This window comes from Lycium ferocissimum, chromosome 5 (assembly GCF_029784015.1).
Source record: "Lycium ferocissimum isolate CSIRO_LF1 chromosome 5, AGI_CSIRO_Lferr_CH_V1, whole genome shotgun sequence".
In the NCBI taxonomy this organism is placed as follows: domain Eukaryota; kingdom Viridiplantae; phylum Streptophyta; class Magnoliopsida; order Solanales; family Solanaceae; genus Lycium; species Lycium ferocissimum.
Window position 1 is genome coordinate 53161120 of NC_081346.1, and position 14305 is coordinate 53175424.

General features: G+C 36.7%; 1 protein-coding gene across 1 annotated transcript; it reads left to right on the plus strand.

Moving 5' to 3' along the window:
- Positions 1 to 1149: 1149 nt before the first annotated feature.
- On the plus strand, positions 1150 to 12461 carry LOC132056897 (homeobox-leucine zipper protein ROC8-like). The gene is made up of 4 exons (XM_059449299.1): positions 1150 to 1374; positions 1511 to 1617; positions 2627 to 2744; positions 12176 to 12461. Exons 1-4 carry the CDS (start codon positions 1342 to 1344, stop codon positions 12212 to 12214), a joined length of 297 nt encoding a protein of 98 aa, XP_059305282.1. The 5' UTR covers positions 1150 to 1341; the 3' UTR covers positions 12215 to 12461.
- The last annotated feature ends 1844 nt before the right edge of the window (positions 12462 to 14305 follow it).

The window sequence follows — 14305 nt, forward strand, 5'->3', positions numbered from 1 at the left end:
CCAGCTAGCACCCGGGGTGAGCGACAACACTGCACAAAATTAGTGTCTGAGTCATTGTAGCTCACACTCAAACACTTAGGGGTTGGATGGGGCAAAGGGGTAAAAGACTGGATGAAATCTGAGTACCCTAGAACTTTCCGAATAGTCGAAAGAAAGCCTGAAGAAAATGCTGGCATAAGACTACTAAGGAGTGAGAGGACAAGGATGCATATCCATAACCAATAGAAGCCAATCATTTTGTGTAATATAGGTCTACAAGCGATCCACTCTTTCAAAAGCTAGTCCCATAGCCTAAATATAACAGTTTGGTAACAACCCTTTCAAAGGCTAGTTCTAGAGCCTAAATATAACGGCCGGAGACTATTGAAGCAACGCACTTTGGCTAATTGATATGTTCTACCAAGTACCATTCGGATCTCTTAAGATCTTAAAAAGAAAAATAGAACACCCATAAAAAACGGATAACAATTGGTATTTTGTGAAAAAAAATCGAGAGAAGTTCAAAAAGACTCCAAGGAGAATCGATCACGCATCAAGCACGATAGCGTAGTAACTGGGTTCCTTCTTTGCCGCTGAACCAACAACTCCTTTTAGTAATGGATTCCCAACTAGCTATCTCTTTTATAGTTAACAGATTCTCAATATAAATACGGGGTTAGGGTAAAAGTTACTGAATTCCCAGAAACTCATACCCTATATCCTAGATCTGCCCTTGATAACTATAACAATAAAATGTGTGTAATTTACATAGACAATATAACTTTGAGAAGCATATCGTATATTTATTTAAATATTGTAAATCTCACTCACGACTATTTTACATGTATAAAAACAGCCCAACCTATATACCTGTCAAATGAAATTTTGGTGAAACAAATAGGGAAACGTACTACAATTCTTATCTTGTATTTACGCATTGTATAGAAAATATCATGGCCTTTTAATTTATCATGACATTTACATGACCATAATAATGGTGCACGTGCAATTTGATTGCACGCTATATAAAAACTAGGCATTTATGCTGATATATTCTAAAACCAAATTTTAGCGAAGTAATAGAAGAGTATCACAATTCTATCTTATGTTTACATGTTATAAAATCCCACTCATTGTTATTTATATAGACAACGTATAAATAATAAACCATATATATACTAATCTCAAACTGAATTTTTTGTGAAAGATACACAAAAAATGTCACAATTGTATCTTGTGTTTACACTATATCAATTCTAATTTTCCCCATTTTTTTTTGCAATATCAGATTCTATATATCTGTTACAAGTGTAGTCAACTTCTCTTCTACTATATAAAAAGACCACTAACTGTGAACAGATAATGTTTTTCTCGGTCTCTATTCATCAATCAAAGGTGTGCAAAAATCTTTATTATCTCTCCTTATTTTGTTCTATTACAAAATTTTCATCTATAAGTTAATTGTATAATTAATAAATAAAACAATTAAGACTTGTCTTTTTATTTTCTGTTCAAATTTTGTTTTGAATAGGAAATTAGCAAAGAAATGGCTGATTCTAGGGAAGAGCATGTTGGAGAATCAATAAGGCCAAGGCGGTTTCAAAGACACAGCGTGGAACAAATTCAGCGGCTTAAAGGGTAAGATTAATTTTATTTTTTGAAAAAAAAAGAAAAGAGTTCTTGTTAATTTTATTTCTATATGTGATTTTGTGAATTTATGGTAATTCTTATTCATTTCATGTCTTAGTTTTGTCTTTTGTTCTTTGTAAGCCCATTAATATTTAGTATTAGATCTATACTTTTTATTTCGTTATTATTTTTATAATCAAAACCCACATAGCAGGATGCTAGTTGAGATATAAAAATAAAAATGTCTCAGAATTAATTATGAAGTGCAAAAAGAATGATTAATTTTGTTACTCAATTTTTTTGATTGAGTTACTAAAGTGGTTAAAAGATAGTTTATTTGTATGATATACATGTATACATATGTCTTTTGTACATGAATTGGTTTGTTCTTGATTATTCATTAATAACTTTAGCATAAAAGGATGAGTTTCTTTTAGTTTCTTTGTCATTCCATGAGATTTTTCTCTGTAATTTTTTTTTTTTGGGGGGTCTTCTATCCATTTGAGCCTGACTAATCTAGATTTCGCTGGAAAGTCCCACCCGAGCCCGAGTGGTTGTGGGGGGGGGGGGGGGGAGGGGGGAGGGCTTACCTAGTGTCTGCTATCCATTTGAGCCTGACTAATGTAGATTTCGCTAGAAAGTCCCACCCCGGTGTTGGGGGAGGGGCTAAAGCTCTCCCTATAAAAGACAATTCTAGTCTCAAACTCGAACTTGAGACCTCTGGTTAGGGATGGAGGGATATTTACCACCCCTCAATCCTTGGTGGGTGCCCGGTACGCGTTTTGAGTCCCAACTAATATAGATTCACGTTGGAAAGTCCCACTTTGTGGAGTAAAGTGCTCCCTACCAAATGTGACTCGAGTTGCAGAGCTCGAACACGAGACCTCTGGTTAAGGATAGAAGGATACTTACCATCTCACCATAATCTTTTGTGGTATATAAAGTTTTACATTTTCTTAGGTTTATTTAAAAAAATTGGTCAATAATGATTTGTGTTTGTGTGAAATTTTAAATGAAGATTCTTCAAGGAATGTCAATATCCAGATGAGGACCAGCGAATCCAACTGGGTAGGGAAGTAGGGCTTGACCCTAAGCAGATAAAGTATTGGTTTCAAAATAGAAGGGCTCGAACAAAGGTAATTTATTTTGTCCATTCTCTATAATTTTTATTATGATTAATTGACATTTGATTATTATTTATTAACGATGACCAGTTAGTATTTATTTGCATTGAATTATGTGAACTATTCATACATAACTTTGTTATATGATAACAATATATGGATTACGATTGATCCTAAAATTGATTAATTAGAAGTATGGCCGACTCCATGGAAAGGCCATTAAATCTCCTTTGTTAGTCCCCAAGAATTAGTTTTTCTAGATTTGGTGGATTGTCTGAATGGGTGACTAAATTACGGTAGTTGCTTTCTTTCTTATTAATTAATTAATACATCTACTTCCTCTTTCGTTCTTTATTTTTTTTCCTCCCTACCTGCATTCAATTTTATAACTGGCGATTTAACTCTTCAATTTCAACTCTTTTTCCCATTTTAGTTTTTGTTGTTCTGTTGAATGGATATCTATATGTCCCTACCCAAAATTCCTAAGTCGTGACGGCGCCTATACCCTAACCTGATAGGCGAACCAACCCTATTTTTTTTGGTAACTAACAATTTATTAATCATCAAAGTAATTACAATGAAAGCAATATAGCTAGACTGCTAGCCTGTTTGACCAAGCTTCTAAATCAGTTTATTTTAAAAAGTACTTTTTTAAAAAAGTACTTTTCAGAAAAACACTTTTGGCCAAAAACAGTTTGTGTTTGGCCAATTAATTAAAATAACACTTTTGAGCAAAGAATTAATATTTGACCAAGCTTTTAAAAAGTGCTTCTGTTTGTATTTTTCTCAAAAGTACTTTTCAAAAAAGTGCTTTTGGGCAAAAGCTGTTTTTTTAGCTTCTGAAAAACTGCTTTTGCTACTCCCTAGAAGCACTTATTTTCTCCCAAAAGCTTGGCCAAACACCTCACTTTTTTTTTCTTCAAATAAGCTCTTATTGAAAAAATAAGTACTTTTGCGGGAAAAATAAGCTTGGCCAACAGGCTATACATCTCAGTCTGCTATCTCAAAATAAACAACTGGACTACTATAGTGAAAAGAAAGGACTAAAGAACTACCAAAACTAAGCTAAATAGTGAACTGCTGAACCATAGTTCTAATTCTAGTAGAAGCCCTAATATTACATATGTATGCAATTTCTCTAATTAGCTGCATATGCCCCTTTGCCAACTTCTTAAATCTCCTCTTATTCCTCTCAATCCACAGAGTATGTACCCATTCAGTGTATGCCAGTTTGAAAATTTGCGCCCTCGTTGTTCCGCCTTTAGCATTTTTGACGACCCACTTTTCCATTTGATCCCATTGTGAAGTCCTAAAACTTGGAACTTGCCTCCACTTCATTACCCCTTCCCGTACTACACCAGAGAAAGTATAATCCATATACAGGTGATTTCTTGTTTTATTATGAGAGCTACGAAGGCGGTAGATGAGGTCAACAGAAACGCCCCAAGAGGCAAGTCTGTATATAGTGATTAGTTTGCCTTGCATTTGCAGCCAGAAGGTAAATTGAGCTTTTGGTCTAGCATCATTCCCAAACCTCAGGTTCTTCCATACTATTCTCAGATTTTCACCAATCAGCTGAAGATATAATTGTTTGATTAAACTTCCCGATCTATTGTTCTGACTCAATGTCAATGTGCCCCTAGATTCAAACATTTTCCTCACCATCCAATAGGCAGGGATTTGGCTGAACTGTTGATTCTTGATGTAATAAGAGTGTAGCCATCTAAGACAGAGGAATACCTAGATATTTGAAGGCGAGTTTTCCTTTTGAGTATCCTAGTTGATGTAGGATTTGGTCCTGGATATTCCGAGCAACCCTTCTAAAATAAATGAAGCTCTTACCATAATTAGCTTATAATCAAGAAGCAGAAGAGAATTCCTGGAAGAATCTATGCAAATGAAGGACAAACTCAATGTCCCCTCTGGAAAATAGAAGCAAATCATCTGCAAAGGATAAATGATTCACAACTACCTTTGAATACTTTGGATGAAACTTGAAACTTTTGTCCTCCCTTAACTTATCAAACTTTTTGCTTAATTATTCTATGGCTAAAGCAAATAAGAAGGGACAAATAGGATCTCCTGTCTTAATCCTTTAGCTGCATCAAATGGAGTAGTTGGTTCACCATTTACCAAGATAGAGTAATTAATTGTCTTCATGCATTCTAGTACCCATTCAGTAAATTTCCAAGGAAAACCAACTTCATCAAGAATCTATTCTAGGTATATCCATTCCACTGAGTCATAGGCCTTTTGTAGGTCTATCTTAATCATACACCTAGGGGAAATGTTCTTCCTAGTGTAAGATTTTACCAGTTCTTGTGTAAGGAATATGTTATCAGAAATCGCCCTTCCTCCTACATGCGCTTCACAATAATTGAGGCTACAATTTTCTAGATTCTTGAAGCAAGTACTTTGGAGATGATCTTATATAAAACAGTACAACAAGCTATGGGTCTGTACTCCTTCCCATTAGCTAGGTGATCAGTTTTAGGGATAAGGGTGAGAGAAGCACAGTTGATGGCTCTATTCATCTTGCCAGTAGCAAAAATCTTTTTCACTACTTTAGTAATATTAGGTCATATTGCACTGCATGCAGTTTTAAAAAAATATGCATTGTACCTATCCACCCCTGGTGATTTGTCATTCCCTATAGAGTTGAGGCCATCATGAATTTCTCTATCAGTAAGTGGTTCACACAAGGAGAGTTGTTCATGATTTAGTTTAGGTCCCTTACACATTGTGATTTTATTGACAACCATTAAAGACGAACCAGAGGCTCCCATAAGTCCTTTTGTAGAACTGTATAATCTCAGCTTTGATATCATTAGGATCGGTCAGTTTAATATTTGAGGGATGTAAGTTCCATGATTTGCTTCCTCTGACTTCTTCTCTTTCATAACTACAGAAAAGTACTTAGTGTTGGAGTCCCCCTTTTGTATCCACTGGGCTCTAGATTTCTATCTCATTACACTCTCTTCAAGCAAGTTTCACTTTTCAAGATTCATCAGAGCCTCTTTCTCCTTGATCATTAGTGAACCATCATAGCTATTGGCAAGTGTTGCTTGATAGTTTTTAGCTCATCTCTGGCTTGCTCAATTCTTAGTGAGGTAGATAGGAATTATTTTTGGTTCAGCTGCCTGAAAGCTGGTCTGAATGCTTTAAGTTTTTTCAACATATTTAGCATTGGATCTCTAGAAAGTTGCTACTTCCAGAAGGTGGCAACTATCTCCAAGAATTGTGCTTGCTCTCCCTAAATATTGAAGAATCTGGATGGTACTTTGATACTAGAACTAGTAGATTTTAATGATAATAGTATAGGGGAAAGGTATGATATATCAGGGAGGTCATACTCAAAGATAATGTGTCCCCATAGCATCATCCAATCATAATTGGCAAAGGCCATGTCAATTTTACTCCAAACCTTATCAGCTCCCTGTTGCTTATTTGCCCAGGTTAAAAAATCTCCTTTCCATTGTCGCTCACTCAAAAGGGTTGCATTAATACAATCTGAAAAATCCTTCACATCATTAAAGACTAATGGACTATTGCTCATTCTATCAGTAGCAACAGGATTGCATTAAAATCTCCACACACTAACCAAGAACAATTTGTAGAGTGTGAGATAGTTTAAAGATTTTCCCATAAAGTTTTCCTTTAATCCACAGTGTTGAAGCCATATACCACTGTCAAGACACATTTGAAATTAGAAGATAACTCTCCAAGTCACAATGAATTAATTGAGCCTCCATGTTCAGCACTGTTACATTGAATAAACCTTCGTCCCACATCACCCATATCCTTCCATTAGCAGCAAACAAATAATTATTAAGAATACCCCATGTGGGAGTAATAGCTTTAGCAATTTTTGCACATCTATGTTGTTTTACTCTGGTTTCTGGCAGTTCCATTAGCTTAATATTTTTTGAATTCATATAGTTCCTCAATTCTCATTGTTCATACACTTTAACCTCTAATATTCCATATAAGCCAAGTTAATGAGAACCAGATTTACCTCATAAGTCTGGAGGTTTAGCTTGTTTAGTTTCATGTCCCTCCTTTTGTATAGATAAAGGTTTCCTTGATTTAGTTTTGGTAAACAAAGAAGCACTGAACTGTGGGAAGTTAATAAGATTCAACTCATGGCTTTGAGCTTTCTCTTTTCCTTTATCAGTGGCCCTTTGTTAGGAGTAGACATTTTAGGATTAGTTGCCTTCTGTTGAGGTGCAACTTCATTTGTGGTTTTTTGGGATTGAGCTACCTCAGTTTGAATAGCTTGACTAGTTGAGGGCAGGTCTTTGGATTTCCATTCCTAGGCCACCATCTTAACTCCACCGCTTTTTCTATTGATAACTAGCTTCTCAAGCACCTGATTTGCCCAAGCACCTTTCTCAGGAATTTGTGGTTTAGGAGGACAAACATGCCTTATGGTTAAGCATTAAGGATAGAATTGGGGCTTCCAATCAACACCACATCCTGTATAAATTTATGCCCATTAGGTTCCACTACTATGATCTCTTCAGGCATAGGCTTTGAAACATTTACTTCAATCAACATTATAGCAAAAGAGATCCTAGTTTGCTTAGTATTGCATTCATCAGCAAATAATGGCTTCCCTGAGGCACTTGAAATTCTTCCCAGAGAATCACAACTCCAACAACTCATGGGTAGTTTTGGGAACATAACCCAGAGAGGGATCTCAGTCATAAACCTCTTGGATGAAATCAAATGCACGAGTCTCGAGTTTCAAAACTATTGGCCGATTTTGAATTGTATAAGGTCCAGAGAATAAGACCTCATTCATATCATCAATATCTTGAAACCCTACCAGATAGTACCCATCCTCATGAAGATAGAGATATGGCTCATCTATAAAATTCCACATTTGTGACATATATTTATACATGAGGGAGTATCCTACAGTGTCACCCATCACATTGATGGTAGGAGCACTCTTCCATTTGTTAGATTCCTTATCTACCTCAGTTTTTTCAAGATGTACAACAGTTTCTCCATCAACAATTTGAGGAGAGAAATAGGCCTATCACAAGAATATTTTTTTTTATTGGGGCGATAGTTTTGAAAAGACAAATTGGCAATCTTTTCTTTCATCTCGGGAGAAATACGATCGGGAGGAGCTAATTCAAACCATTTTCAACTGATCTATTTCAAGAAAAAGCGAGTTCCCATTGGATTCAGTTTTAGGTGGGTCTGGTTCTTTCAGAATCTCCGGAGGGGCCTCCTTAAAGACTATGTTACCCTGTTATGGGTTTTATCTCATCTTTCATCAAGTATTACAATAGGAGTTGCTATTGCTACCAATTGATCTTCATCCTCCCATTGAGAGCTCACCAGAGCAGGTGTTTTAGCCACATCCACTATCCCCATAACTTTTCGAATCGTAATCATTGAGCTCGAAGATGGTTTTAGTGAAGGTGACCGAGTCAATGGAATCGGTGTCGCTGGTTGTTTGGATGTTAAAGCCTTTATCTTTGATTGAGTATGCACTGTGCTACCAAAAGCAATTTGCGGTTCTTTTCTGGGTCGACATCATCCCCAACCTTGCCCCTTTGCCATGGACTCGTCTGAGCGCACGTTAGATTAACCTGCGCCTAGAGAGAAGCACGAGCGAAGACCAATCCTATGTTTATTCCATTTTCATTTAATTAAAGAGGAAAGTAATCATACGAAACAATAAAAGGTCACATTAAGCGTCCAAAATCACATAAGTGCGAAAATAGTGGAAATACAACCCAAAATCCGGTGATATGAATATTAGAGCAACTAAGAATGAAATAATAAAAGTCTAAAATGAAGTACTACTCTGTCAGAAGCAAAGTAAGACAAACTAAGAAAATGACAAAAAAAAAAAATCCAGTGCTGCATAATAGCCAGATGGCTCAGCCCTAAGTCTTTAAGTCAGCAACCTCTAAAACATGGTCGCAAGTTCCACTAATGCACATATCTAAATTTGCACATAAGAGTGCATCAAGTGTAGCTTGAGTATGGAGATTAACATGTACTCAGTAAGTATCATCGACCGACCCCGATAAAGTAGTGGTGAGGGTTTGTCTTTGAAATACTTATGACCACACTTAAATATATAAATAGCTTTACAGTTAAAGAATCAACAAAATAGACAGATTATTCCAACTGAAACTACATATTTCATCAAAAATAGCAAATTAAGGAAGTATGCCTAGAATCACCCAAATCGGCATATGAAATGCACAGTTAAGGCATGATGAAATGCATGCAATGTAGACTCTTTAATTTCTCAACCAATGCTCTCAACACTCTACGTACACCTAGATCGGTTGGGGTTTGCTCAGCCCAATGACCCATGAGGGACAACCACATTGTCCATACACCCACATGGAATATCCCATCGTGCGAATAATCACCATATCAATGTACCAAAACCAAGTCTCATCGGTCATAGTCATACCACTCCGCCCGGAACAAGGTCTCATCAAGGCTCAATCAACTAAATTTTCTGGAACAAGGTCCCATTAGGCCATAATCACCTTAACAATATAATAACATTCAAAATATATGCTATAGTGTGAAGTTGGAATTCATGTGCAATCAAAAGGAATATATATACTGAGCATGAATCAAATCTATGCAACTCATGCATCAACAAGTACTACAAATATCTGAAATAATACTCCAAAGATGCGAATTGATGCTACCATCATAACCTCAATCATTTATGCATGCTCAACTAATCGTTTAGTACATGAGTGGCAGAGTAAAAAAGACACATACATAGAAAATACCCGATTGTGGACTCGGTCTCATATGGTACCCTCCTTAACCTTAATTCATTGTATTAATCATTAATTAAAGAAACTCTTATCTATTGAAGGTAAAGTCTTAAATTATGTCGATATGAAGTGCCACAAAGTCAACAGACAGCTTTGCCCTTCCATAACGCCCCTAAAATCTCCCAATCTATTAAATAATACGTTCTACGCAATTAAACGAAGTGAAAAATACCTATATTAATGTAAGAGGAACCCGATCAAAAAGTCAACCCGAGCCCTCAAGGTCAAAATCAAAAATTTATTTGAGAATTCGGTTATAGTTGAAGGGACTTATATCTTGAATTTTATAGAATTCCAATCATTAATCGACCATTAAAACTTCTAATTACGCTCTCTTAATTTTTAAGACAAAATCATACAAATCCCCAACCTAATCACGGATTAAGACACTATTAAACATGAGGAATCATAGGGAATTACAATCTCCCTTGTTAAATCAAGAAGATTGTTGAAGGTATTTTTTTAAAAACCGAGTTCTAGAATTGTCAAAATTGTGTTTTAAAATAATTACTTTGAATTGGGGAATTTTAGACACTATCAGGCCTACCCCTTTGCGAATACGGGCCTAAGCTTTGTGATAGCATTTCCAAGTGGCCCAGGCTTCACGAACGCGACCTGGCGCCTGCTGGCCAATCTTTCCTGAATGCACGTCCTTGCCTCACGACTGCGAGGCCCTAGTTATGAGTCCCCTTTGCAGCCACAAGAGTCCTTATGCAACCGAGTGCACCAGACACTAGCAAAGAAAATAATAAAGTCCCATGCTAACTTCTTTGCTGTTTTAGCTAGCAGTACACGCTCGGACCTCTCGAGATGAAAACCAAACATGAAAGCTACTCCAAAACACGCTACGGACCAGTAGGAAATCTCAAATCACCGATTTGGGATCGTCAAGGCACATATTTAACCGTGGTCAACTCTTAATATTCAAATTCACTAGTTTTCAACTTAAGTGTCCGATTATTCTCAAGCCCCTTAGGACTCATCTAACCTATCCAACTAAGTTTTAAATCATCATCCGAATATATAGGAAATTTCAAACCTCAGTTTCGGTCTGTTAACCCCAAATGTTGGCTTTGGTCAACTTTTAAGTTCTTAAATTCCTAGTTTTTAGTTTTCTTCTATGAAATGCATTTGGGTCTCTCAGGACCCATGCCACCCCTTCCCAAAAGTTGTAAAACACATATTACGCCTAAACAAAGTTTCGTTCAGGGAAAGGGATGCTAATACTCAAAATAACCAGACGGGTTGTAACATTTTCCCTTGTTGAAAATATGGGCTCCTTTAAATTGATGGATAATTTGATGATGGATTTGACTCATTTTCGAGATTTAGGCTCTACGAGTCATGGCTAAACCAATTTTGGACAGAAACTACAGTATTTCCCTTTGGGGTTGCCTTTTTAGGTGACTCTTTTGCTGCGGAACTATACTATAGTAATATGGGTGTCTGCGGACTGGTATGCTAAGGTAGAATCCGTATTTGAACAGATTGAGATCATTCAGAGGTTCTACAAAAGGAAAAGACATTGTTGTAGGCATCAAACTCCTAATCAGGCAAGTTGAGACCTTACTTAACTCTATTTAAACCGCGTGGTTGGTTAATATGAACTAGTAAAGAGGGAGAAATGGGAAAATAAAGGGAGCCCCGATAGTTTTGAGGTGACAAGCACTTATATTGGGTATTGGTGCCATGTTATGGAAATTTGTGTAGAATCGAGTCATAGAGTCCGGTCTAAATGCCATGCTTTGGGCATTAGCATATAGCTTAGATTGATTTAATGTGATTGTAAATGAGACATGAGATCTCTTATTTGTTGATTCTTTGTTTATTACCTATCTTAATTGTGATTGTGTATTTTTATCACTCCTTAATACTCGTTTAAAAGTGGAAAAAAGCTAAGATTGAGTCTTTTACTATATAGTCTTATTGCTTATTATTGTTCATGTGATGTTCATGCTTTCATATGCTATCTTATGCATATTAAACTTGAGGATACATATGTGATGTCTGAAGAGAAATGATTCCGGACCGAGTGATGCGAATGATAAGGAGCTTAATAGGCTAAAGACATGTAATGTGAGCCTCATTGGCTAAGTATATGTGATATGATCCTAATTGTCTAGAGATAGGTAATGTCAGCCTTATTAGTTAAGGATTGATATTGGAAGCCTAAGGTTGCTAAGAACCCGAAGGTGGCTAAGAACCCAATAGGAAATGATTTCGGGTGGTGTATGGACCTCGTGAGTCCCCCACGGGTCACGTATTCCATATCACAGAGCATGTGTATACTAACGATGGAAATGTCTTGCATTGAATTTGCATATCATATCATTTTATGAACTCCTTGTTAGGTGACTTACTTTAATTATTGATTGGAATATACTTATCTTTCTTAAATGACTATCTGAATACGTGTGAACTTCAGGATTCTCATACTTAGGCATATAACTTATAATTATCGTTATGTTGGTGTTATCATGGCTTATGTGGAAGTAAGCATTCGTAAGAACAACCCTCATCACTGTTTTAGTTTAGGGTTGGTCGATGACGTTGTTGAGTACATATTGATTTCCCGTACTCACTCTACACTTACTATACCCTTTTCGAGTGCAGGTTCGGTTCTTAGCACGAGCGGTGCACGAGACTTTATAGCCCGTTGAGGAGTGATGTTTCAAGGATTCGGGGTGAGCTGCTGGCTTATCCATGCCACCGGATTCTTGTTCATTTACTTATTTATGTCTTTCCTCATTAAACAATATTAGTTGAATGTTATTTCAGACTTATGATTTTATCTTTGTAGTTCTTGTACTGTGACACTCGATTTTGGGATGGTTATAGCTCTTTTTTCTACGTATTTATGATTATGAGATATTATTAAGACTAGAAAAATGGTTTTCTCTTATTATTTCTGCATTCTATAATTGTTTGAATTGATTAATCGGTTGTGGACCGGGTGGGGGAGGTGCCTTCATGGCTTGGAATTTTGGATCATGATAAATGCTAAAACTCAAAAACAAAAGTTTGGGTTGTTACAATCTTTTTTTTGCCTTTGTAGGTACATTAGGGGGGCATTGTAGGAGCTTAAAGTGCTTTAGCTGATTTAGATGCTTTAGGTGCCATTTGTTTTAAGAAAACAACTTCAGTCATGAATGACTAATTTTAATTTTAAACACATACTGTTAACTACTAAATTCATTGTGACCACAACTAAACTTGAAAATCATCTTTGTAGTTAGCATCTAAATGTGCTTAACATTAGACAAGAAATATCCAATCAGACATGGTGTCTTGTCACGACCCAATTTGGCTAAGTCGTGCGGGCACTTACCTTTTCCACCTCGGTAAGTGAACCCTCAGCCCAATGGAAATAAAGACATAAATAAATAAATAAATCAAGCGGTAGAGAATAATCACGTAAGTCTTAATACATAGTAGACATAGTGCGGAAATAAGAAAATGCCCCCCGTGTCTGGTCTAAGCCATACAAGAGCATCTAAGTAAAAATATACAATTCTAGAATAAAAATATACATCAAATCTGTCTATGTCTCAGAATAGAAAAGTAAGACATAATAAGAGGAGTCTTCAAGGAAGCAAACGTCTCGTGCTCACCTTGTAGACTCGAAGCAGTCCTGATAGCGACTATCAGCTACGGGAGATGGAGGAAGACACAACCTGGTACTCTACATTCATAAAAGAATGCAACAAGTGCAGATCAGTACAAAACCACAGTACTAGTAGGTATCGTAGGCCGACTAAGTATAGCTAACATAATCCAGACAATAAAGCAAGATAGGCAGATAAATCAACAAGTATAAGTCAAACATAATCGAAACCAAGTACACGTCATCGCCTAAGTAGAGCATCTGAACCTAAATGTGCCAAGTCTCAATATGACCAATCCCAAACCAACATCACAGGTAAAGCACCAAACCATATCAATATAAGCTATGATGCAATGCAATGCAATAACGTATGAATGCAAATACAATGCCATGCAATGTTGTGTACACATGTACTCTGGACGGAATACCTCCATGTCTCTGTAGCACAACCCAAGGTGACTCACGAAGTCTAAGTGCCACTTGTCCTGGATCTTTGCCCAACAGACAGACGAGACTTTGAATTTTTGCTCACGGAGGGTTCTCACCGGCACCACCCTGGGGGACCGGCGGAGTCCATGCACTCACTCAATCCACAATTCTGGGATAAACATCGGATATCAGACTCTCACATCACTCTCATCCAAAAATCAAGCCCAACTCATCACAGTGTTTCATCAAGTACAACAATGTATCAACCGTATATCATAAAGGATGAGAATGCAGGCAATGTATGTGTCAACATTAATAATCAGATCAATATCACAAGTACCAGCATGGGTACGCCAATAATATCATGAAAGACTACACAAGTTATATGGAACTCTATCCTCGTATCAATATCAACAAGTGAGGTACTACAATTTCACAATCAAGATGGAACAATAGTTCCCAATATCTACTATCAATTATGTGGCATCAAGCTAATCAAAATAGAACAAATAATCACAACACAATGGAGTGGCTAGCCCCAATCACACAATAGGGTCCAACCTAAGGCAATATCCAACCCAACTTCATACCCGAAGGTTTACATGCTATCTCCGATAATATCATCTAAATATATGCTTTGCTATACGAAGTCTCACCAGTGGTAAGCCATAACCTACCTGGATGGCCGAACCACAAACACCAACAATCAC